General features: G+C 39.2%; 1 protein-coding gene across 3 annotated transcripts in view; it reads left to right on the top strand.

Moving 5' to 3' along the window:
* The window catches only part of LOC128776404 (C-type lectin domain family 1 member A-like), a 56,066-nt gene that overhangs the window by 16,102 nt on the left and 14,533 nt on the right, over window positions 1–25,431 (top strand). The window contains exons 1-3 of one of the 3 annotated variants that reach the window (XM_053900652.1): window positions 22,997–23,102; window positions 24,801–24,924; window positions 25,205–25,288. In XM_053900652.1, the coding sequence (XP_053756627.1) occupies window positions 24,837–24,924; window positions 25,205–25,288 (172 nt within the window). In that variant the 5' untranslated portion in view covers window positions 22,997–23,102; window positions 24,801–24,836. Of the gene's footprint in view, window positions 1–22,926; window positions 23,103–24,800; window positions 24,925–25,204; window positions 25,289–25,431 lie in introns of those variants that run through there. The other 2 variants (XM_053900651.1, XM_053900653.1) reach the window with 2 other exon arrangements.

Here is a 25,431-nt window from a genome sequence, read left to right as displayed (position 1 = left end):
ACCATCAACAATTTATACTGTTGACTGTAGTAACCGTTTCCGTTACATTTGTGAAAAGGAGTTCTCTGGCCCTGATAATTAAAGTGCTGTGATCAAGTGTTCACTATTTTCATTCTTTAACAGCTGTAAGGAAAAATACAGGGTATTCTCTCAAATTAGTCAACTATGCATGGCGTATGAAGGATTATAATCTTTCAAATATCCTTCAGCATGGATAAAAGAGTAAGTTTTAGAAATAGTAAAATCATCCATCCAAAAATGAACCTTTTTTTTTTTTTTGAAATTTCAAGAATCATTCCACCAGAGAATGTGAAAAAAGTTTCAGTGTAAGACTTTACATTTAGAATATAACTAAATGATCTTGATTTAAATAGGTAGTGAATACATTTGCAATGTTCACAGTGTAAGAGGTCCTAAATGATGAACACATCTTCTCAACCCATCTTGTGCTGTATTCACCTAGTTGCCACCTCAAAGGTACACATGTAACTGGTTTATATAGTATTCCAGAGGTATTCTAGTAAAGTACAAGTATACACAGGCCGTCTGCCAAACAAAATCTTATGTGGCTACAAACGACAGTAACGATCCTTTATGTTTCTGTTGAAAATGTACCACACGTGTGTTCCATATCAGTACATAGGTAGCCGTATTACTTTGTATACATTTCTGCAAATATCACACTGATAAATGTTTTATTTCCAGTGGACGTTTAGGTTTGTCCCAGAATTTTAGAATTGTGTGAATGAAAGCACTTAATACTGTATTACTTGCCATAGGGCGTATACATAGGGTAAATGTCTAGCAATGTCATTTCTATGTCAAAATATGTCCACATGAAATTGCATAGACGTTGAATTTACAATAGATGCTCTACATCTCTATCTGCAGTCAGCAGCATTCAAGAATTCCTGCTTCCTCTCTTGGTTACCACCGCAACGTGTTATCAGTCTGTTTGATTTTGCCAATAAAATCTTCACCAATTAAAAAAATGTTTATTTGATTCACTTCAATTTACGATGTCCTGTTATTTGTGTCTCTGAGCATTTGTTTATGGTATTTCCTTTCATTTAAAGTGTCTGTTTGTGTCTTTATGGATTAATATCACAAACGTAAGTTTGAGCAAAAAAACCCCAGACACAAAATCGCTCCTCCTGTAACGTTCCAGTTATTTATAAGGTTCTACACCAGGTAAGTCTAACCTATGCTATTAGAAATAGGGACAAAATTTCCTGCCACATGGATTTATTCGTAAAACGAATAGTAATGGGAAATGACTAGTCTTTACCATGGTGCAACGTTATGCTTGGAAAGAAACCATGTCCAAGGTGCATTTCTCAGGTGCTGATATTATGGAGTTTACTAATCTGGGTGCTGGTTACAGGGTGTTGTAGTGACCCCTTGGGCTGCCATGACAACTACCACAACCTGGGTGTCTTTGGACAACATACATTTATTTTTTCATGATTTTGGAGGCGAGAAGTTTAAACGTGAGGTGGCAAGGTCAAGCTCCATTTGAAACTCTTTAGTTTACTTTGTTGGACTAAATTCTTCCTCGCCTCAGAGAAAGTCATGAGAAACTTTAAAACTTTATTAAAAACTTTAAAAACTTAAAAATTTAAAAACTTTAAAACTTTTTATTTGTTTTTTTTTAACGTTTATTTATTTTTGAGACAGAGAGAGACAGAGCATGAACGGGGGAGGGTCAGAGAGAGAGGGAGACACAGAATGTGAAACAGGCTCCAGGCTCTGAGCAGTCAGCAGAGAGCCTGACGCGGGGCTCGAACTCACAGACCGCAAGATCGTGACCTGAGCCAAAGTCGGACGCTCAACAGACTGAGCCACCCAGGTGTCCCTGCCGTTGTTTGTTTTAAAGGATAAATTTGGCATAGTTTGAACTGGATGAAAGCAAATCACCAAGAGATCAAAATATGTGGAGGCTGAGTTCAATCAGTGTTTACAGGGAGAATGCTTCCATGGGAAGCACGTTTTCAATCAACAATCACAACTTCTCCCTTGAGAAAGTAGAATGAGGAAAAGAAATAAAACCCAAATCAAATTAAGGTGGAAATCATAAAATGAAATGCAGAAATCAGTGAGGTTGGAAATAAAAGAAATAATAAAATAAATGTAGCAGTGAGTTTTGAAAAGGCCGACCACAGTGATAAACCTCCAGCTGGACCGATCAAGAATAGGCCTAAATGACCAAATTGAAACATGAATGAGCAGCATTATTACAGACATTGAAGGATTTACTGATGATTATAAGGGAACATGATGAAGAATTTTTTGCCATTGAATTCTAAAACCTGAAAGGCATTGATTTCTTGAAAGAATTGATCTTTCAAAACACACTTAAGAAGAATTTGAAAACTTGAACTCGTTGTATATCTAAAATGAGTTATTCAATTTGTAGTTAAAACACTCCAGAGAGAACCTCAGATGGGTTCGCTGGTGAATTCTGTAAATATTTACTGAATAAAGAGTCAAATTTAAAAGGGAAAAAAAAGTGATCCAGGAGACAGAAGAAAATTGAAAATGTTCCAAATTATTCTGTGAGGCCAGTGTTACTTGGATAGTGAAACCAGATAGCCAAGAATCCACAGCCCATGTGCACAAAACAAGCAAAAATTCCTAACAAATAGTTGCACATCGAATTGCATGGAGCAATTTATTGAGAAGATTATATATCACGATGGAGTGGGTTTATTCCACATGTGAAAGATTAATGAATTGGGGTGATTTACTTGATTGATAGGCTGAGGAAGGAAAGCCACATGATAGCCTTCGTAGATGCAGATAAAGCACCTCAAAGTCGCCATCATTTCATGACAAATGGTCTCAGTAAACTAGGAATAAGTAAAGTAGGAGTAAGTGAGGTTTTCCTCCATATGATAATGACATTAGAAAGAAACAAACCCTCCAGTTAGTAATCTACTCAGCAGCGACAGATTGAGTGCTTTCCCTTAACACCGGTAAAGAAGCAAAGATATCTGGACTCATCACACCTCTTCACCATCCCAAGGGAGTCCATTTCAGTTCGATATGCAAGAAATAAAAAAGTGATACAGATTGGAATGCAAAAGGGAACGACCTCCAGTTGCAAAGACATAAGTTTCCAGATCAAGGACAGTATGTTAAAATTCAGTAATGTGTCTATGTGCTAAAAATAAGCTTTTGGAAATTGAAATAAACAAAAATATCATTTACGTTAGTATTGTCACCTGCTAGACCCCAAGATGTGACCTTTACTGCCTACCACCTTATACTCCCCCACCTTTTTCCCACATTTTTCCTTAAGCAAATCCTCTTGCCAGTGTCTCTCTTAAGTCTGGCAAGTGGAAAGCAAAGCATCCCTCAAACATTAGTGATTCTCTTGACAAAAGCTTCAACCTGCCCAGATCCCCCGGGGACAGTTTGAGTGTCATCCTGACTCACACATGCTCAGTTGGACCATGGAGTGACCTCTAGAGTGATTGATGATACCTTTACCTCATTATAATTCTAAAATCTCGAACCAGGGAGGAGCAGGAGCCTTATCACAAGCCTTACTTACACAGCACACAGTGTGCGTGGAGACCTGTTTGCTTAAGTTGCATGTTTCACGTCATGTCCTCCTCTATCTATGGCGAGGTGGATCCTCTTTTTCATCCTAATTCAAAAAAAAAAAAAAAAAAAAAAAAAAAAAAAAAAAAAAGGAGGGGCACCCGGGTGGCTCAGTCTGCCGAGCGTCCCGCTTTGGCTCAGGTCATGATCTCATGAATTGTGAATTCGAGCTCCTAGTAGGGCTCTCTGCTGACAGCTCGGAGCCTAGAGCCTGCTTCGAGTTCTGTGTCTCCCTCTCGCTCTCTGCCCCTCCCGCCCCTGGTTACACTCTGCTTTCTCTCTCTTTCAAAAATAAAAAACATTAAACATTTTTTCACATGAAAAAAGGAACCTATTCACCGCTGCTTCAGGAGTCATGGCTTTGGAAGTTACTCCCCACGATCTCCTCATTTGCTGCAAATAAAGTTTCCTTTTTGTGACAACTCACATGGTGTAGTTCCTTTCTGTGACTCACCAAGGAGCAAACTCATGTTGATTTGGTTGCAGTATCACAGTAAATTAATAGTGTATATGTGCCAAAATGTATGTACCATCTATGTGCTGAAAATTATGAAATACTCATAAGAGAAATTAAGACAAGTAAGTTGATAACTCTACTATCTATGGTCCGAGATGGGAGGCTTCAAAATGGTGATATCTCCAAGTTGATCTAAGATTAAATCAATTCAAATCCAAAACCAAGTAAGATTTTTTCCTTTTTGGTCGTCACCTACATGCTGATTTTACTTTTTTAAATACAGGTTATTTTTAGGACAATTTTAAATGTACAGAAAGAAAATGCAAAGATAGTACAGAGTTCCCAAATACACTGTACTCTTATATCAACATGCTATCTTAATAGTGTATATTTGTTACAATTCAGAAACAAAAGTGATATATCTATGATTTAACATGCATACTTTACTCAGATTTTCTATTCCAGGATCCCATCCGTGTTACCACAGCACAGTTAGCTGTCATGTGTTCTTAGGTTCCCCCTGGGTGTTACAGATTTTCCTTGTTCTTGGTGATGTGAATAGTTTTGAGGAGGACTTTCTAGGTACTTAAAAAAATATATCCTTCAGTTGAGATTGGTCTGGTATTTTTCTCATGCGTAGACCGGGATCATATATTTGGGGAGGAAGCCCACACAGGCCCAGAGTCACTTTTATCACATTATTATATCAAGAGCGCATGCTATGAATATGGCCTGTCACTGTTGATGATAACTTTCTTCAGTCCGGTACTATTTGCCAAGTGTTCCATTGTAAAGTTATTCTTTGTTTTCCCTTCCATATGATTCTGTAATGAGTTTTTGGAAGGAAATCATTATGTGCAGTGCGTACTTAGAGAGCGAGGAGTTATACCCGTCTCCTTGAAGCAGGAGTAGAATGATACCTGGAGCTGTATTTGGAATTCTGCATGCAAATTTTGTCTCATTGCCCCCATGTATTTATTTGATCAATTCTTTTATCCTGGTATGGGCTGATGGATATTTATTTTTTATTTTGGTTTATAGTACAATGGCACTTTATTTATTTTGTTATTTATTTTGTTGCTTAAATTGCTGTTGCTTTAGCCATTGGGAATTCGTTCGTCTGGTCTCTCGATCCGTTTGACCATCCCACATTATGTTAAGTAGTCCCCTCTTTTCTAGCAGTACACATGTTCCAGGCTCACCTTGCATGTGTCCTACCTCTGACTTATAATCAACTATTTCTGCAAGGAGCCCAGATTCCTTTAACTGGGTATTCTAATTCTAATTAAATATGGTCACTACCTGAACTTTTAAAAAAAAAAGTCAATGGAAACTGGAGAAAGAACAAAGTAGGAGAACACAAATTACGATACTTGAAGACTAGCACAAGGGCACAATAATCAAGATATCTGTAGGACACCTGGGTAGCTCAGTGGGTTAAGTGTCTGACTCGATCTCAGCTCATGTCATATCTCAGGTTCATGAGTTCCAGCCCCACACTGGGCTCCACGCTGAGCATGAACCCTACTTAAGATAAAAGAAACTGATGAAAGAAGATAGTTACTCAGATCAATGGAACAGCATAGAGAGTTTAGAAATAGATTGACAAATAAAGTGTCAATTGACTTTTGGCAAAAGCGCCAATGATATTTCAATAGGACAATGTTGCTTTCAGCAAGTGATACGGGAATCATTAGACACTTATATGCAAAAACTTAAAGGAAGGAATTCAAGCCATCTAAAAAAGATTAACTTGCCTTGGAGTGTAGAATTCAATGTAAACTTACAGGTTTTAGAAGACTGCATGGGAGAAAAAAATTCAACCTCAGGTTAATTAAGAGTTTCTTAGGACAGAAGATGGCAGAACAGCATGGAAGTTTTTTGTGTGTCTCATGTCCATGAAATACAGCCAGACCAACACTGAACCATCCCACACACCTAGAAAACTGACTGGAGGATTAACACAACAATCTGCACAACCTGCACCCAGAATTCAGCAGGTACGTGGCACAGAGAGGTGAACTTGGGGAGTGAGAAGCCTTGGGAAGGGAGGTGTTTTGCGGGTGGAGAGAGGACAGAGACGGGGCGGGGGGTGGGGAGTAAAATACAGGAAAAGCACCCCTCCCCCAAAGCAGCTGGAGAGAAAGTGGAAAATTGGAAACAGCCACAGGGACTAAACTAAAAAAAGAGAAAGGAGAGGGTTTAAATTCCATTAAGACTGTAAACAAGGGAAGCACAAAGTCTGCAACTCTGCAGCTCCATACCTGGTGGTGCTCCGATGGGAAGGGCGAATCCCCAGGAGCAGAGTGGGGTCTGGGAGGTCCTCGGGCCACATGGGGAAAAGCAATTCCACTGCTGCAAGGACATTTGGTAGAGACTGTTGGAGCCACCTGGTCCCAGCAGACCCCGGAAGTCAGCCACATTCACTGGTAGTGGCGCAAGGTCGTTGAGGACGAAGCCTGGTGCCAGATGTGTAGTGATTTTCCATAATCCCTGAAAGTCTGCTGAGACACTATCTCGAGAACTTTTTATTATTATTATCTTTTTTAATATGAAATTTATTGTCAAACTGGTTTCCATACAACACCCAGTGCTTATCCCAAGAGGTGCTCTCCTCAACACCCATCACCCACTCTCCCCTCCCTGCCACCCCCCATCAAACCTCAGTTTTTTGTTCTCAGTTTTTAAGAGTCTCACATGGTTTGCCTCATTCCCTCTCTGTAACTTTTTTTCCCCTTCCCCTCCCACATGGTCTTCTGTTAAGTTTCTCAGGATCCACATAAGAGTGAAAACATATGGTATCAGTCTTTCTCTTTAAGACTTATTTCACTTAGCATCACACTCTCCAGTTCCATCCACGTTGCTACAAAAGGCCGTATTTCATCCTTTCTCATTGTCACGTAGTATTCCATTGTGTATATAAACCACAATTGCTTTAGCCATTCAACAGTTGATGGACGTTTAGGGTCTTTCCATAATTTGGCTATTGTTGAAAGTGCTGCTATAAACATTGGGGTACAAGTGCCCCTATGCATCAGCACTCCCGTATCCCTTGGGTAAATTCCTAGCAGTGCTATTGCTTGGTCATAGCGTAATTCTATTTTTAATTTTCTGAGGAGCCTCCACACTGTTTTCCAGAGCGGCTACACCAGGATTCATTCCCCCCAGCAGTGCAAGGGGTTCCTGTTTCTCCACATCCTCGCCAGCATCTATAGTCTCCTGATTTGTTCATTTTAGCCACTCTGACTGGCGTGACGTCATATCTGAGTGTGGTTTTGATTTGTATTTCCCTGATGAGGAGCGACGTTGAGCATCTTTTCACGTGCCTGTTGGCCATCTGGATGTCTTCTTTAGAGAAGTGTCTATTCATGCTTTCTGTCCATTTCTTCATTGGATTATTTGTTTTTCGGGTGTGGAGTCTGGTGAGCTCTTTATAGATTTTGGATACTAGCCCTTTGTCCGATATGTCATTTGCCAATCTCTTTTCCCATTCCGTTGGTTGCCTTTTAGATTTGTTGATTGTTTCCTTGGCAGTGCAGAAGCTTTTTATCTTCATAAGATCCCAATAGTTCCTTTTTGCTTTTAATTCCCTTGCCTTTGGCGATGTGTCAAGTAAAAAATTGCTGTGGCTGAGGTCAGAGAGGTTTTTTCCTGCTTTCTCCTCTAGGGTTTTGATGCTTTCCTGTCTCACATTCAGGTCTTTTATCCATTTTGAGTTTGTTCTTGTGAATGGTGTAAGAAAGTGGTCTAGTTTCATCTTTCTGCATGTTGCTGTGCAGTTCTCCCAGCACCGTTTGTTAAAGACACTGTCTTTTTTCCATTGGATATTCTTTCTTGCTTGGTCAAAGATGAGTTGGCCATCCTTTTGTGGGTCTAATTCTGGGGTTTCTATTTTATTCCTTTGGTCTATGTGTCTATTTTGGTGCCAATACCATGCAGTCATGATGATTACAGGTTTGTAGTAGAGGCTAAAGTCTGGGACTGTGATGCCTCCCACTTTGGTCCTCTTCAAAATTACTTTGGCTATTCAGGGTCTTTTGTGGGTCCATAAAATTTTAGGATTGGTTGTTCTAGCTTCGAGAAGAATGCTGGTGCAATATTGATTGGGATTACATTGAATGTGTACATATCTTTGGGTAGTATTAACATTTTAACAATATTTATTCTTCCTTTTATTTATTTATTTTTTTTAATGTATGAAATTTACTGTCTAATTGGTTTCCATACAACACCCAGTGCTCATCCCAAAAGGTTCCCTCCTCAATACACATCACCCACCCTCCCCTCCCTCCCACCCCCCATCAACCCTCAGTTTGTTCTCAGTTTTTAACAGTCTCTTATGCTTTGGCTCTCTTCCACTCTAAACTCTTTTTTTTTTTTCCTTCCCCTCCCCCATGGGTTTCTATTACGTTTCTCAGGATCCACATAAGAGTGAAACCATATGGTATCTGTCTTTCTCTGTATGGCTTATTTCACTTAGCATCACACTCTCCAGTTCCATTCACGTTGCTACAAAAGGCCATATTTCATTTTTTCTCATTGCCATGTAGTATCCATTGTGTATATAAACCACAATTTCTTTATCCATTCATCAGTTGATGGACATTTAGGCTCTTTCCATATTTTGGCTATTGTTGAGAGTGCTGCTGTAAACATTGGGGTACAAGTGCCCCTATGCATCAGTACTCCTGTATCCCTTGGATAAATTCCTAGCAGTGCTATTGCTGGGTCATAGGGTAGGTCTATTTTTAATTTTCTGAGGAACCTCCACACTGCTTTCCAGAGCGGCTGACCAATTTGCATTCCCACCAACAGTGCAAGAGGGTTCCCGTTTCTTCACATCCTCTCCAGCATCTATAGTCTCCTGATTTGTTCATTTTGGCCCCTCTGACTGGCGTGACGTCATATCTGAGTGCGGTTTTGATTTGTATTTCCCTGATAAGGAGCGACGTTGAACATCTTTTCATGTGCCTGTTGGCCATCCGGATGTCTTCTTTAGAGAAGTGTCTATTCATGTTTTCTGCCCAATTCTTCACTGGGTTATTTGTTTTTCGGGTGTGGAGTTTGGTGAGCTCTTTATAGATTTTGGATACTAGCCCTTTGTCCGATATGTCATTTGCCAATCTCTTTTCCCATTCCGTTGGTTGCCTTTTAGTTTTGTTGGTTGTTTCCTTTGCTGTGCAGAGAAGCTTTTTATCTTCATAAGGTCCCAGTAATTCACTTTTGCTTTTAATTCCCTTGCCTTTGGGGATGTGCCGAGTAAGAGATTGCTACGACTGAGGTCAGAGAGGCTTTTCCTGCCTTCTCCTCTAAGGTTTTGATGGTTTCCTGTCTCACATTCAGGTCCTTTATCCATTTTGAGTTTATTTTTGTGAATGGTGTGAGAAAGTGGTCTATTTCCAACCTTCTGCATGTCTCTGTCCAGTTCTTCCAGCACCATTTGTTAAAGAGACTTTTTTCCATTGGATGTTCTTTCCTGCTTTGTCTAAGATGAGTTCACCATACGTTTGTGGGTCTGGTTCTGGGGTTTCTATTCCATTCCATTGGTCTGTTTTTATGCCAATACCATGCTGTCTTGATGATTACAGCTTGGTAGTAGAGGCGAAAGTCTGGGATTGTGATGCCTCCTGCTTTGGTCTTCTTCTTCAAAATTACTTTGGCTATTCAGGGCCTTTTGTGGTTCCATAGGAATTTTAGGATTGCTTGTTCTAGTTTCGAGAAGAATGCTGGTGCAATTTTGAGTGGGATTGCATTGAATGTGTAGATAGCTTTGGGTAGTATTGACATTTTGACTATATTTATTCTTCCAACCCATGAGCAAGGAATGTCTTTCCATTTCTTTATATCTTCTTCAATTACCTTCATAAGCTTTCTATAGTTTTCAGCATACAGATCTTTTACATCTTTGGTTAGATTTATTCCTAGGTATTTTATGCCTCTTGGTGCGATTGTGAATGGGAACAATGTCTTTATTTGTCTTTCTGTTGCTTCATTATTAGTGTATAAGCATGAAATTGACTTCTGTACATTGATTTGGTATCCTGCAACTTTGCTGAATTCATGTATCAGTTCTAGCAGACTTTTGGTGGATCTATTGGATTTTCCATGTATAATATCATGACATCTGCAAAAAGCGAAAGCTTGACTTCATCTTTCTCAATTTTGATGCCTTTCATTTCCTTTTGTTGTCTGATTGCTGATGCTAGAACTTCCAGCACTATGTTAAACAACCGCGGTGATAGTGGGCATCCCTGTCGTGTTCCTGGTCTCAGGGAAAAAGCTCTCAGTTTTTCCCCGTTGAGGATGATGTTAGCTGTGGGCTTTTCATAAATGGCCTTTATGATCTTTAAGTATGTTCCTTCTATCCCGACTTTCTCCAGGGTTTTTATTAAGAAAGGGTGCTGGATTTTGTCAAAGGCCTTTTCTGCATCGATTGACAGGATCATATGGTTCTTCTCTTTTTTTTTTTTGTTAATGTGATGTATCACGTTGATTGATTTGTGAATGTTGAACCAGCCCTGCATCCCAGGAATGAATCCCACTTGATCATGGCGAATAATTCTTTTTATATGCCATTGAATTCGATTTGCTAGTATCTTATTGAGAATTTTTGCATCCATATTCATCAGGGATATTGGCCTGTAGTTGTCTTTTTTTACTGGGTCTCTGTCTGGTTTAAGAATCAAAGTAATACTGGCTTCATAGAATGAGTCTGGAAGTTTTCCTTACCTTTTTATTTCTTGGAATAGCTTGAGAAGGATAGGTATTATCTCTGCTTTAAACGTCTGGTAGAACTCCCCTGGGAAACCATCTGGTCCTGGACTCTTATTGGGAGATTTTTGATAACAGAGTCAATTTCTTCGCTGGTTATGGGTCTGTTCAAGCTTTCTATTTCCTCCTGATTGAGTTTTGGAAGAGTGTGGGTGTTTAGGAATTTGTCCATTTCTTCCAGGTTGTCCAATTTGTTGGCATATAATTTTTCATAGTATTCCCTGATAATTGTTTGTATCTCTGAGGGATTGGTTGTAATAATTCCATTTTCATTCATGGTTTTATCTATTTGGGTCATGTCTCTTTTCTTTTTGAGAAGCCTGGCTAGATGTTTGTCAATTTTATTTTTTTAAAAAACCAACTCTTGGTTTTGTTGATCTGCTCTACAGTTTTTTAGGTTCTATATTATTTCTGCTCTCTTCTTTATTATTTCTCTTCTGCTGGGTTCAGGCTGCCTTTGCTGTTCTGCTTCTATTTCCTTTAGGTGTGCTCTTAGATTTTGTATTTGGGATTTTTCTTGTTTCTTGAGACAGGCCTGGATTGCAATTTATTTTCCTCTCAGGACTGCCTTCGCGGCATCCCAAAGCATTTGGATTGTTGTATTTTCATTTCCGTTTGTTTCCATATATATTTTAATTTCTTCTCTAATTGCCTGGTTGACCCACTCATTCGTTAGTAGGGTGTTCTTTAACCTCCATGCTTTTGGAGGTTTTCCAGACTTTTTCCTGTGGTTGATTTCAAGCTTCATAGCATTGTGGTCTGAAAGTATGCATGGTATAATTTCAATTCTTGTAAACTTATGAAGGGCTGTTTTGTGACCCAGTATATGATCTATCTTGGAGAATGTTCCATGTGCACTCGAGAAGAAAGTATATTCTGTTGCTTTGGGATGCAGAGTTCTAAATATATCTGTCAAGTCCATCTGATCCAATGTATCATTCAGGGCCCTTGTTTCTTTATTGACTGTGTGTCTAGATGATCTATCCATTTCTGTAAGTGGGGTGTTAAAGTCCCCTGCAATGACCACATTCTTATCAATAAGGTTGGTCATGTTTATGAGTAATTGTTTTATATATTTGGGGGCTCCGGTATTCGGCGCATAGACATTTATAATTGTTAGCTCTTCCTGATGGATAGAACCTGTAATTATTATATAATGCCCTTCTTCATCTCTTGTTACAGACTTTAATTTAAAGTCTAGTTTGTCTGATATAAGTATGGCTACTCCAGCTTTCTTTTGGCTTCCAGGAGCATGATAGATAGTTCTCCATCCCCTCACTCTCAATCTAAAGGTGTCCTCAGATCTAAAATGAGTCTCTTGTAGACAGCAAATAGATGGGTCTTGTTTTTTTATCCATTCTGATACCCTATGTCTTTTGGTTGGCGCATTTAGTCCATTTACATTCAGTGTTATTATAGAAAGATACGGGTTTAGAGTCATTGTGATGTCTGTATGTTTTATGCTTGTAGCGATGTCTCTGGTACTTTGTCTCACAGGATCCCCCTTAGGATCTCTTGTAGGGCTGGTTTAGTGGTGACGAATTCCTTCAGTTTTTGTTTGTTTGGGAAGACCTTTATCTCTCCTTCCATTCTAAATGACAGACTTGCTGGATAAAGGATTCTCGGCTGCATATTTTTTCTGTTTAGCACACTGAAGATATCGTACCAAGCCTTTCTGGCCTGCCAAGTTTCAAAAGAGAGATCAGTCACGAGTCTTATAGGTCTCCCTTTCACATATATATGTGACTCCCTTTTCACATATATATGTGAGGGCACGTTTATCCCTTGCTGCTTTCAGAATTTTCTCTTTATCCTTGTATTTTGCCAGTTTCACTATGATATGTCGTGCAGAAGATCGATTCAAGTTCCGTCTGAAGGGAGTTCTCTGTGCCTCTTGGATTTCAATGCCTTTTTCCTTCCCCAGTTCAGGGAAGTTCTCAACTATAATTTCTTCAAGTACCCCTTCAGCACCTTTCCCTCTGTCTTCCTCCTCTGGGATACCAATTATGCGTATATTATTTCTTTTTAGTGTATCACTTAGTTCTCTAATTTTCCCCTCATACTCCTGGATTTTTTTATCTCTCTTTCTCTCAGCTTCCTCTTTTTCCATAACTTTATCTTCTAGTTCACTTATTCTCTCCTCTGCCTCTTCAATCCGAGCCGTCGTCGTTTCCATTTTGTTTTGCATTTCTTTTAAAGCGCTTTTCAGTTCCTCGTGACTGTTCCTTAGTCCCTTGATCTCTGTGGCAAGAGATTCTCTGCTGTCCTCTATACTGTTTTCAAGCCCAGCGATTAATTTTATGACTATTATTCTAAATTCACTTTCTGTTATATTATTTAAATCCTTTTTGATCAGTTCATTAGCTGTTGTTATTTCCTGGAGATTCTTCTGAGGGGAATTCTTCCGTTTGGTCATTTTGGATAGTCCCTGGAGTGGTGAGGACCTGCAGGGCACTTCCCCTGTGCTGTGGTGTATAACTGGATTTGGTGGGCGGAGCCGCAGTCCAACCTGATGTCTGCCCCCAGCCCACCGCTGGGGCCACAGTCAGACTGGTGTGTGCCTTCTCTTCCCCTGTCTTAGGGGCGGGATTCACTGTGGGGTGGCATGGCCCGTCTGGGATACTTGCACGCTGCCAGGCTTGTGGTGCTGGGGATCTGGCGTATTAGCTGGGGTGGGTAGGCAAGGTGCACGGGGGCAGGAGGGGCAGGCTTAGCTCGCTTCTCCTTAGGTGATCCACTTCAGGAGGGGCCCTGTGGCAGCGGGAGGGAGTCAGATCCGCTGCCGGAGATTTGCCTCCACAGAAGCACAGAGTTGGGTGTTTGCGCGGAGCGAGCAAGTTCCCTTGCAGGAACTTGTTCTCTTTGGGATTTTGGCTGGGGAATGGGCGGGGGAGATGGCGCTGGCGAGCGCCTTTGTTCCCCGCCAAGCTGAGCTCTGTCGTCCGGGGGCTCAGCAGCTCTCCCTCCCTTTGTCCTCCAGCCTTCCGGCTTTCTGAGCAGAGCTGTTACCTTATGACCTCCCAGACGCTAAATTGCGCTTGATGTCGGAACACAGTCCGTCAGGCCCCTCCACTTTTGCCAGCCAGACTCGGGGGCTCTGCTTGGCCGGCGAGCTGCCCCTCCACCCCGGCTCCCTTCCGCCAGTCCGTGGAGGGCGCACCGCCTCGCCGCCCTTCCTACCCTCTTCCGTGGGCCTCTCGTCTGCCCTTGGCTCCGGAGACTCCATTCTGCTAATCCTCTGGCGGTTTTCTGGGTTATTTAGGCAGGTGTAGGTGGAATCTAAGTGATCGGCAGGACGTGCGGTGAGCCCAGCGTCCTCCTACGCCGCCATCCACAATATTTATTCTTCCAATCCATGAGCATGGAAGGTTTTTCCATGTCTTTATGTCTTCTTCAATACCCTCATAAGCTATAGTGCTCAGCAAACACATCTTTTCCATCTGTGGTTAAGTTTATTCCTAGGTATTTTATGCTTCTTGGTGCAATTGTGAATGGGATCAGTTTCTTTATTTGTCTTTCTGTTGCTTCATTATTAGTGTATAAGAATGCAACTGATTTCTGTACATTGATTTTGTATCCTGCGACTAGGCTGAATTCATGTAACAGTTCTATCAGACTTTTGGTGGAGTCTATCGGGTTTTCCACCTATAATATCATGTCACCTGCAAAAAGTGAATGCTTGACATCATCATTGCCTATTTTGATGCCTTGATTTCCTTTTGTTGTCTGATTGCTGATGCTAGCACTTCCAACACTATGTTAAACAGCAGAGATGAGCGTGGATGTCCCTGTCGTGTTCCTGGTCTCAGGGGGAAAGCTGTCAGTTTTTTTTCCTTTGAGGATGATATTAGCTGTGGGCTTTTCATAAATGGCTTTTATGATCTTTGTGTTCCTTCTATCCCGACTTTCTCAAGGGTTGTTAAGCAAGGATGCTGAATTTTGTTGAATGCTTTTTCTGCATCATAGACAGGATCATATGGTTCTTATCTTTTCTTTTATTAATGTGATGTATCAAATTGATTGATTTGCGAATGTTGAACCAGCCCTGCAGTCCAGGAATGCATCCTACTTGATCATTGTGTATAATTCTTTTTATATGCTGTCTAAATCGATTTGCTAGCATCTTATTGAGGATTTTTGCATCCATATTCATCAGGGATATTGGCCTGTAGGGTTTTTTTTTTTTCCCCTGGGCCTCCGCCTGGTTTAGGAATGAAAGTAATGCTGGCTTCATAGAATGAGTCTGGAAGTTTTCCTTACCTTTCTATTTTTTGGAACAGCTTGAGAAGGTTAGGTATTATCTCTGCTTTAAAAGCCTGGTAGATCTCCCCTGGGAAGCCATCTGGTCCTGGAATGTTGTTTGTTGGGAGATGTTTGTTAACTGATTCAATTTCATCGCTGGTTATGTGTCTGTTCAAGCTTTCTATTTCTTCCTGGTTGAGTTTTGGAAGTGTGTGGGTGTTTAGGAATTTGTCTATTTCTTCCAGGTTGTCCAGTTTGTTAGCACATAATTCTTCATAGTATTCCCTGATAATTGCTTGTATTTCTGAGGGATTTTTTGCAATAATTCCACTTTCATTCATGATTTTATCTATTTGGGTCATCTCCCTTTTCTTTTTGAAAAGCCTGGCTAGACTTTTATCAGTGTATTCAGAACATTTCATCCTAAAGCAGAAGAATATATTCTTCGCCAGTCCACATGGAACATTCTCCAGAATAGACCACATACTGGGACACAAATCAGCCCTCAACAAGTGCAAAAATATCAAGATCATACCATGCATGTTTTCAGACCACAACGTTATGAAACTTGAAATCAACCACAGGAAAAAATTTGGAAAGGTAACAAATACTTGGAACCTAAAGCACATCTTATTAAGGAATGAATGGGCTAGCCAAGAGGTTAAAGAGGAAATTAAAAAGTGTATGGAAGTCAATGAAAATGATAGCACCACATCCCCAAAACTCTGAGACGCAACAAAGGCGGTCAAAAGAAGAAAGTATATAGCAATCCAGGCCTTCCTAAAGAAAGAAGAAAGATCTCAGGTACACAACCTTACACCTTAAGGAGCTTGGAAAAGAACAGCAAATTACACCCCAAACCAGCAGAATACAGGAAGTAATAAAGATTAGAGCAGAAATTAACAAAAATGATAAACCACTAGCCAGTTTGATCAAGAAGAAAAAGAAAAGGACCCAAATAAGTAAAATCAAGAATGAAAGAGGAGAGGTCACAACCAACACAACAGAAATAAAATCAATCATCAGAGGATATTATGAGCAATTTTTGTCAGTAAAATAGGCAATCTGGATGAAGTGGACTAATTCCTCGAAACCTATACACTACCAAAACTGAAACAGGAAGAAATAGAAAATTTGAACAGATCCATAACCAGTAAGGAAATCGAATTAGTAATCAAAAATCTGCCAAAAAACAAGAGTCCAGGGCCAGAAGGCTTTCCAGGGGGAATTCTACCAAACATTTAAGGAAGAGTTAACACCCATTCTCTTGAAACTGTTCCAAAAAATAGAAATGGAAGGAAAACTTCCAAACGCTTTCTATGAAGCCAGCATTATGTTGATTCCAAAACCAGACAGAGACCCCACTAAAAAGGAGAACTACAGACTAATTTCCCTGTGTACATGGATGTAAAATCCTCAAAAACTATTAGCCAAACAGCTCCAACAATACATTAAGAAAATTATTCACCACGACTGAGTGGAGTTTATACCTGGGATGTAGGGCTGGGTCAATATCTGCAAAACAATCAATACGATTCATCACATCAATAAAAGAAAGGACAAGAATAATAAAATCCTCTGAATAGATGCAGAGAAAGCATTTGACAAAATACAGCATCCTTTCTTGATAAAAACCCTCAAGAAAGTAGGGATAGAAGGATCAAACCACAAGATCAAAAAGCCATATGTGAATGACCCAAGGCTAATATCATCCTCAATGGGGAAAAATGGAAAGCTTTCTCCCTAAGGTCAGGAACAAGACAGGAACGTCCACTCTCACCACAGTTATTCAACATAGTAGTGGAAGATTTGAACTCAGCAATCAGAAAACACAAAGAAATAAAAGCATGCAAATTGGCCAGGAGGAGGTCAAACTTTCACTCTTCGGAGTTGACATGATACTCCTTATGGAAAACCCAAAGGGTTCCACCAAAAAACTGCTAGAAGTGATTCATGAATTGAGCAAAGTTGCAGGAGAGAAAAGCAATGCCCAGAAATAGGTTGCATTCCTATACACCAACAATGAAGCGACAGAAAGGGTAATCAAGGAATCGATCCCACTTACAGTTGCACCAAAACCCATAAAATACCTAGGAATAAATGTAACCAAAAAGGTGCAGAATCTATACACTGAAAACTATAGAAAGCTTATGAAAGAAATTGAAGAAGACACAAAAAAAGGGAAAAAGATTCCATGCTCCTGGATAGGAAGAAGAAATATTGTTAAAATGTCGATACTACCCAAAGCAATCTACATATTCAATGCAATCTCTATAGATATAACACTAGCATTCTTCCCAGAGCTAGAACAAATAATCCTAAAATTGGTATGCAACCAGGAAAGACCCCAAAGAGTCAAAGAAATCTTGAAAAAGAAAACCAAAGCAGGAGGCATCAAAATCCCAGACTTCAAGCTATACTGCAAAGCTGTATCATCAAGGCAGTATGGCACAAAAACAGTGCTGGCACAAGAACAGATGCTCAGATTAATGGAACAGAATAGAGAGCCCAGAAATGGGCCCATAAATGTAAGGCCAACCGATCTTTGACAGAGCAGGAAGGAATATCCAATGGAATAAAGACAATCTCTTCAGCAAGTGGTGCTGGGAAACTGGAGAGCGACATGCAGGAGAATGAACCTGGACCACTTTCTTACACCATCCACAAAAATAAACTCAAAGTGGATGAAAGACCTCAACGTAAGACAGGAAGCCATCAAAATCTTCGAGGAGAAAGCAGGCAAAAACCTCTTTGATCTTGGCCGCAGCAACGTCTTACTCAACACGTCTCTGGAGGCAAGGGAAACAAAAGCAAAAATGAATTACTGGGACCTCATCAAAATAAAAAGCTTCTAGACAGGGAAGGAAACAATCACCAAAACTAATAGGCAACCGAAAGAATGGGAGAACATATTTGCAAATGATATATCAGACAAAGGGTTAGTATCCAAAATCTATAAAGAACTTATCTAACTCTACACCCAGAAAACAAATAATCCAGTGAAGAACTGGGCAAAACACATGAATAGACACTCCTCCAAAGAAGACATCCAGATGGCCAACCGACACATGAAAAGATGCTCCTCATCACTCATCATCAGGAGAATACAAACCAAAACCACGATGAGAAACCACCTCACACCTGTCAGAATGGCAACCATTAACATCTCAGCCAACAACAGATGTTGGCGAGGATGAGGAGAAAGAGGATCTCTTTTGCACTGTTGGTGTGAATGCAAAGCGGTGCAGTCACTCTGGAATATAGTTAATGGAGGTTCCTCAAAAAATTAAAAATAGAACTACCCTATGACCCAGGAATTACACTACTAGGCATTAATCCAAGGGATACAGTTGTGCTGTTTTGAAAGGACACATGCACCCCAATGTTTATAACGACACTATCAACAATAGCCAACGTAGGGAAAGAGCCCAAATGTCCTTTGATGGATGAATGGATCAAGAAGATGTGGTGTACACACACACACACACAATGCAGTAATACTCGGCAATCCAAAAGAATGAACTCTTGGCAAGTGCAACTATGTGGATAGAGCCAGAGAATATTGTCCTAAGCAAAATTAGTCAGTCAGAGAAAGGCAAATATCATATGACTTCACTCATATGAGGACTTTAAGACACAGAACCGATGAACAGAAGGGAAGGGAAGCAAAATAGAATAAGAGGGAGGGAGACAAAACATAAGAGACTCTTAAATAGGGAGAACAAACTGCGTGTTACTGGAGGAGTTGTGGAAGGGGGTTAGGCTAAATGGTTAAGGGGCATTAAGGAATCCACTCCTGAAATCATTGTTGCACCATATGCTGACTAATTTAGATGTAAATAAAATAAAATAAAATAAAATAAAATAAATACAAATAACCTTATCTTAAGTGTGGCTAGCTCCTCATGGCCCTGAAAACCTTGCTTCCAAATTCCTTAGAGGCTTACGCTGTCCTTAATCCCCACTAACTAAACAGTAAATAATCAGTCACTTCTTACAATCCCAGGATACCTCTCTCTGTCCACAGGTCCTGTCCCCGTGCTTTAATAAAATCACCTTTTTGCACCAAAGATGTCTCGAGTTCTTTCTTAGCCCTGTGCTCACAAACCCCATTAAGAGGAAACGATCTTTTGTGATTTAAACGATAGTGCTGTTTCTACTGAATGCTTTACAGAACTAAAGACTGTTCTTGAAACTAAGGTAAGAAAAATTTCAAGAGAAGCAGTGATTGCAGAAGGAAAAATCGTTAACTACTAAAGGCACAAGTATAAAAGAAGTGCTCCCAAATAATTTGAGATGTCATGCACTAATGTGTGTTTTTGACAAATACACATGGAAAGACTCTAAGTTCAGAAATAAAGCACACTCATTCATGCCTTTCATTTCTTTTTGCACAAGCTCCTATTTATTTTCAAAGTACATCACTTGTCCCAATTTTTTGCCTTGTAGCATTGCCAAGAATTCAGCAGTCATGGTTTCTTCATACCCTCTCACCTTTTCCCAATTTTAGTAGACAAGAGCAAATACGTGAGCATAGTAGATAAGAAATACATAATACGAAAAATACAAACGAAAACCTATTTCCTCTTGCACCTTTGCTCTTGGAATATTATTTCAAAATTGTATGCAGTCTGCCTGTTTTGTTGTAAAGGTCACATGAATTTAGTTAGATTCTGCTACCACACTGCTTGCTCTCTTGACTTATCATCATCCCTTCTCTCTCTCCCCCTCTCACTTTACTTACTGATTATTTCATCTTGGGGTTAAATCGTGGTTTCCACCACCTTATGCTTTTTTGCTCGATGTCATGATTGTATGCACTTTTCTTTGATGCAGGCGAGGCTTGGAGAATGTAAAGACAGTGAGCATGAGTGATGTTTCAGTGAAACCTTATAGGATAAATAAAAGTTGAAGTAGAAAAGAGGTATAAGAATCATTTTAAGAAGCACTAAAAATACATTGATGTTGGGGTAAAAAAGTGTGTGGGTGTTTTAAAGACACAAAGGTCTTTGGGGATAACGTTTTTATCATAAACTAATTAAAAGTAGCCTCATTCCTCAAAATAGAAAATTTAACAAGTCAATGTTAAAGTATAGTAATATGCTTATATTCTGACCATAATACTCTATCTTTTTTTACTTGCTGTAAATACTATCGAGAAAATATTTAAAGCTATATAGTTTGAAAGGTTTTCTAGAACCTATTCTCTCTATTTTAGGTATGATAAAGCCGGCATCTTATTTAAAGAGCCCCAAGGATGAAATTGCTAATAATTGCTTTTCATTGGTGCTTTGTTCCAAATTTGTAGGGATAGATATGTATCAGATGATTTGTTAATATTAAACAAACAAACAAACAAACAACAACTTTGTAAAAGATTGGAGGCAACACATTCCTGGAACCTGGGCTAACTTTTAGAGTCCATTTTCTGCTTGGTTCCTGACATACACACCTGTTTTTCAATACCACCTAATAGCTTCTGATCCTGAAGCCCAATCTCCCAGCAGACTCATTTGCATAGAAGGTCTGCTGGATGCTGCTGAAGAGCATGGGACTTCCAAAGTCAGTCACTTCACTCAGCTGCTGCTTCGGAAGCACAAGGGGAGTAAACTGCAGCGGGTCTTATCACCCATAACCCGGAAGACAGCCCTGCCTTGAGAGTTTAGAGGTCATACTCTTCACCCTCTAAAATACACGTCCAAAGTCCATGGGCTGGCTTAATCATTCCTTACCAGTGAGGTATATAATAGTTGGTAGCAAAAGAAATGAAATACATTTCTCTTAAATGATATCGTTTGGCACTGGGGAATTTGACATTAGGCGTAGATAGAGATGTCTGGCTGCCGTGCAGAGGAATTACACCCCGGGCCTGGCAGATCACTGTCCATAGGCATGCTTGAAAAACGTGTTTGCCTTTAAGAGAGAGCCCTGTCGCATGGGAAATTTGTAGAATGCTTTCTTATCTCTATTTATGTCAGAAACCTACTTCCTGAAAGCAATGAGCTAGATCTTAAAAAGAAACAGCGTGAGCCAAAGGCAAACCAGAGAAAAGAAATCTAGAGGCTTCACATGTCTTTAGAAGAGGATACCTGACTGGTATTTAGAAGAGGATGAGACAGTTGTGGTTTGGGAGTGATGGAAAAGGGAGCTCCAACCAGGAGGAAGTGCTTTTGAAAAGACTTCCCCTGGTGTGGCTGGCATCGAGGTGGATTTATTGTTATTAGTGCACATTTCTAAGAAGATGCTTGAAGCTTCACAGCATTGGGGGCCTTTCAGATGGACAGATCAATATGGTTGATATGACAAAACCATATCATATGGTTCCTGCTTTTGTTCCTGCCTAACACTTACTTGTAGGGTTAAACAGGGCATAGAGCTGCTCACTGCATTGAAAAAATAATGTCTTTTACTGTTTATTTATTTTTGAGAGTGAGAGAGAGAGAAAAAGTAGGGGAAGAGCAGAGAGAGAGAGAGAGACAGACAGAATGTGAAGCAGGATCCAGGCTCTGAGCTGTCAGCCCAGAGCCCGACGTGCGGTTTGAACTCAGAAACTGTGAGATCATGACCTGAGCCGAAGTCAGACGCTTAACCGACTGAGCCACCCAGGCACCCCACAAATAATGTATTTTAAAACATGCTTTCAGAGAGTTGATTTTTTCCTCTAGATTCTAAATGGCTGCTTTGAGATGCCTCAAGCAAACAGGCTAACTCACACTGGGTAAAATATCTGCATTTCGTGTGTAACAGCATAAACAGATTATACAATCCAACAGGGATAATACCAGGTAATCCACGTTATAAAATTTAAATTACATACAATTTTTCATATATAAAACCTATTTTATAATATGAATAAGTATGTACTTTTATATTATAACCATATATTTTTATATTTAAGAAACAAAATAAAAGCATTTCATAAACTATCCTGAAAACAGCTCATTGCTCAGCTTTAGGGCATGTCTGTGTGTGTATATTTACTTTTGTACTTAAAAATCATATAAATGTAACAAAAGGTAGATATTGCCACTGTCTTACAAGTGTTTAAGTTCGACAACGTTCTTAATGTTAACCTTGTCAAGTCTACCTTTATACAATAAATATAATTGCTTACACTCATTATTTAAAAAAACAAACATGCTCTGATAATATTTGCTACAAATAGTGGAACAGATGAATTTGGCTTTGATGGTTTCAAAGGAGTACGGTCAAATGTATTCAATATTTTAATCATGTGTCTTTGTTTTGTCCTAAGTTTTTTTTTTTTTTTTTTTATGTAAAGAGTCTGCTTCTTCAAGCAATTTAAAGAGAACACAGAAATAAGTAGAAATGTGATATTTTTCAAATCATTGATCTCAATTTTTAGGTTTAGGGTTTGTAATATATTAAGCAATCTGGATATCCTTAGGATTTTGTTAAAAAAAAAACCAGGCTAATATTTATGCACACTTTGCTATTTATCTACTTTTGCCATATATATGTATATATATATATTTATAAATGGGAGCTTATCTTCATTCTATAAATATATATTTTGCCATATATATTTATAATTGGGAACTTCTCTTCATTCTGTAAAAAGAAGACGTATAAATCATACCAGGTAGAATATGGGTATATCCCTTTTATTTTTAGTAGTCTTTAAATTTTATTGTTAAGCATTACCTAACCTCATGAGATTTTAGAATGCCTTTTTGTTTTTATGCTTCAAGGTAACTGCTAAAGCTCAGGGTTGTACTGATCCACAGAATGTCTGAAAACTTCAGCCTTTGAGGTCTCTAGGACTCCTGTCTGACACAGAGTGCAGGAGTAAAGGAGACCCTGAGGCCAGTGGAAACCATGCGGGGGAGTATCTAATGTCACATGGCCATCGGCTATCTTTCTCCTGACACGGTCTCTCTGAGAGTCAGTCAAGCACGTCAACTAGTACCTTCTGGAGGCAGGGCAGAGGCGAAAGGCCCCCAGAGCCAGCACATCATCATAGCTGTGATCCTGACCAAGCTCTTTTCCGGCTGTGAAACCCCAGGTATGATGAGGTATTGCAGCCAGCGTGGTTGGGTGACCCGTGCCTGTTTGCTATGGGAAAGCTGTGGACAAAGTTGGGAGGCCTTTGGACTGTTGCCCCAAAAACTGACTCCTGGATCCGTGTTAATCCATATTGAACGTTAACTTTATTCTGCAAGTGAGAAAACGAGTATGAGAATGAGTTGGGTCGAAACATTTCCTATGCTATGATTTTTTTTAATCCTTAGATATTTTAAAGAATATTTAATCCTTTTTCAGACAAACAAATCTGTGGGGCTTTTTTCTCTTATCTCCTAAACTGATTGGCAAGTCCCTCTTCTTTCATTAAGTATCCTAAAAAAGTTTAATGCTTTGACAGTATGATTACTTTTCTATCAAAATGAACCCAGGTTTCTAGTTATAAATTTATTTTCTTATTTTATTATGCAGATATTTAATTAAAATACAATTAAACAAAAGTCTGTTAGCTTGGAAGACGACCTTATGACAAGATTTACCTTATAATTTGCCATTTTGGTAGAGAGAATCTTTTTCTGAAAAACTAATGACAATATGTTTACACATTTTATCATTGATGATTGTTCAGGTTCACTGACATCTGAAAGTAATTAAATGGGGAAATATTAAGATATTTTCAAAACCCAAGAGTCCGATCTATTTAGGAAGAACAGTTATCTGGTTGTTTATACATGTATCAAAATATTCTTTTGGGAAAAACGCTTTCTCACTTGTAATCCCTATGTATATAAATATTTTTCTAGGAGAAAGAGATTATTAGGTATTTTTTAGAAAGTATTATTTATATAAACAAAGGGTAAGTGAAGGATCATAGTTTGGGTCCATATAAATAAGTTACATGTAATATAGATACTTGAACTAAATATGTATTTATTGTATAGTTAAATATAACATATAATATGTTATATCTATATTTGATCTAGACTACATTTAATGTATTGTATATATATTTACTTATATATATTTATTTTAACTCAAGAGCACCATTTACTAGGCTTCTGACCTTGAGAATACTGTTTATGCTCCCAGAGCCTCAGTTTTCCGCATCTACAAATAAGAGCATCACTGTGCAGCACTGTTGTTAGAAGGACAAATTATGCCTCCCTCATTTAATGTAGTCCTAACCTCGCTTTCCTTGAATCTTACGGTCTCCGCCTTTTCGTTACACTGTAAAAAGGAGTCAAGAACCACCGATTATGATTTTCAAGGGATAATGTGAATGAATGAGCAGACTCGGACATAAGCAATGTGGCAGGCACGGTTTTTGTCCAGTTGGTGTGTGTGTGTCCTTACTAAGCAGTGGCTTAGTCTATTTGGTGTCAATATATTTGCCATTTGGGCATAACCCAGACACTAAGTAGTGAAACATGAATTTTCAAATGATGATATAAATGTAGATTTTTAGGTGAGGCTGGAATATATCCTTTTTAAAAATTTGGCAATGAATTCAGTTATTTTAAACACAGCAAGAGCTTAACATAACATGCTTGTAAGCATAGTGGACCATTATTAACCATCTGTTAAAAGGTAGTACAAAGAAAAACTGAAATAAATTTTTCCTAATATTCGAAGATAATCATTTACGTTGCTTATGTCAGATGAACATGCTTACCATTCATGTAGCTGTCCCTGTCACTTCATGAATACTGTCATTTTTTGTGCCTCATGAACTATTGCGTAGGAATCGAGCCGTGTTGTTTGACTGCAGCCCTCAGAAATGAGTGAGGAGAGAGTAACATACACAGAGCTGCAATCAGTCCATTCAAGGCAACAGGACAAAAGACGTCCAATGGTTAAAAGGAGAGGTAAAGGTTTTTAGTTTGTTTTCCTGATATCTGAAAACACCACGATGTCAAGTAAAAACTAGTGAAATCGTGATAATGGTGTCTGTACATATTTGATGCTCTCTGTCTGGTGCTCAATATGTCAATGGGTGTATTTAAATGTAATAGCTATGAGATTTGTGACCACCGTAAATCGCGCTATTCATTTTAAATTCCAGAATGCGATTCCATTTTGTTCTAATTCCGAGGACCTTGCTGTGCTCAATGCTTACTGTATATTTTGCTCTCTGATTTTGGACAGGATTTCCATGGCATATCGTTGCATTAACCCTGGGATTTTTATGTTTATGCCTCCTGCTGGGGATCACAGGCCTAGGATATATGTGTGAGTATCAGGCACACGCATTTCACAAGAATAATGAGCCAGACTGATAAAGGAAATGCTGTAACTACTGAAACTCTACGGAAACTTTAGAAACTATGGAGCCCTATAGAAATGGTAGTAATCATGATGCTGTTGATGATAAT

This window comes from Panthera pardus, unplaced genomic scaffold (genome assembly GCF_024362965.1).
Source record: "Panthera pardus isolate Hobbes unplaced genomic scaffold, ASM2436296v1 HiC_scaffold_122, whole genome shotgun sequence".
NCBI lineage: Eukaryota > Metazoa > Chordata > Mammalia > Carnivora > Felidae > Panthera > Panthera pardus.
The sequence above is the reverse complement of the archived record's forward strand: the minus strand, read 5'-3'. Positions and strand labels throughout refer to the sequence as shown.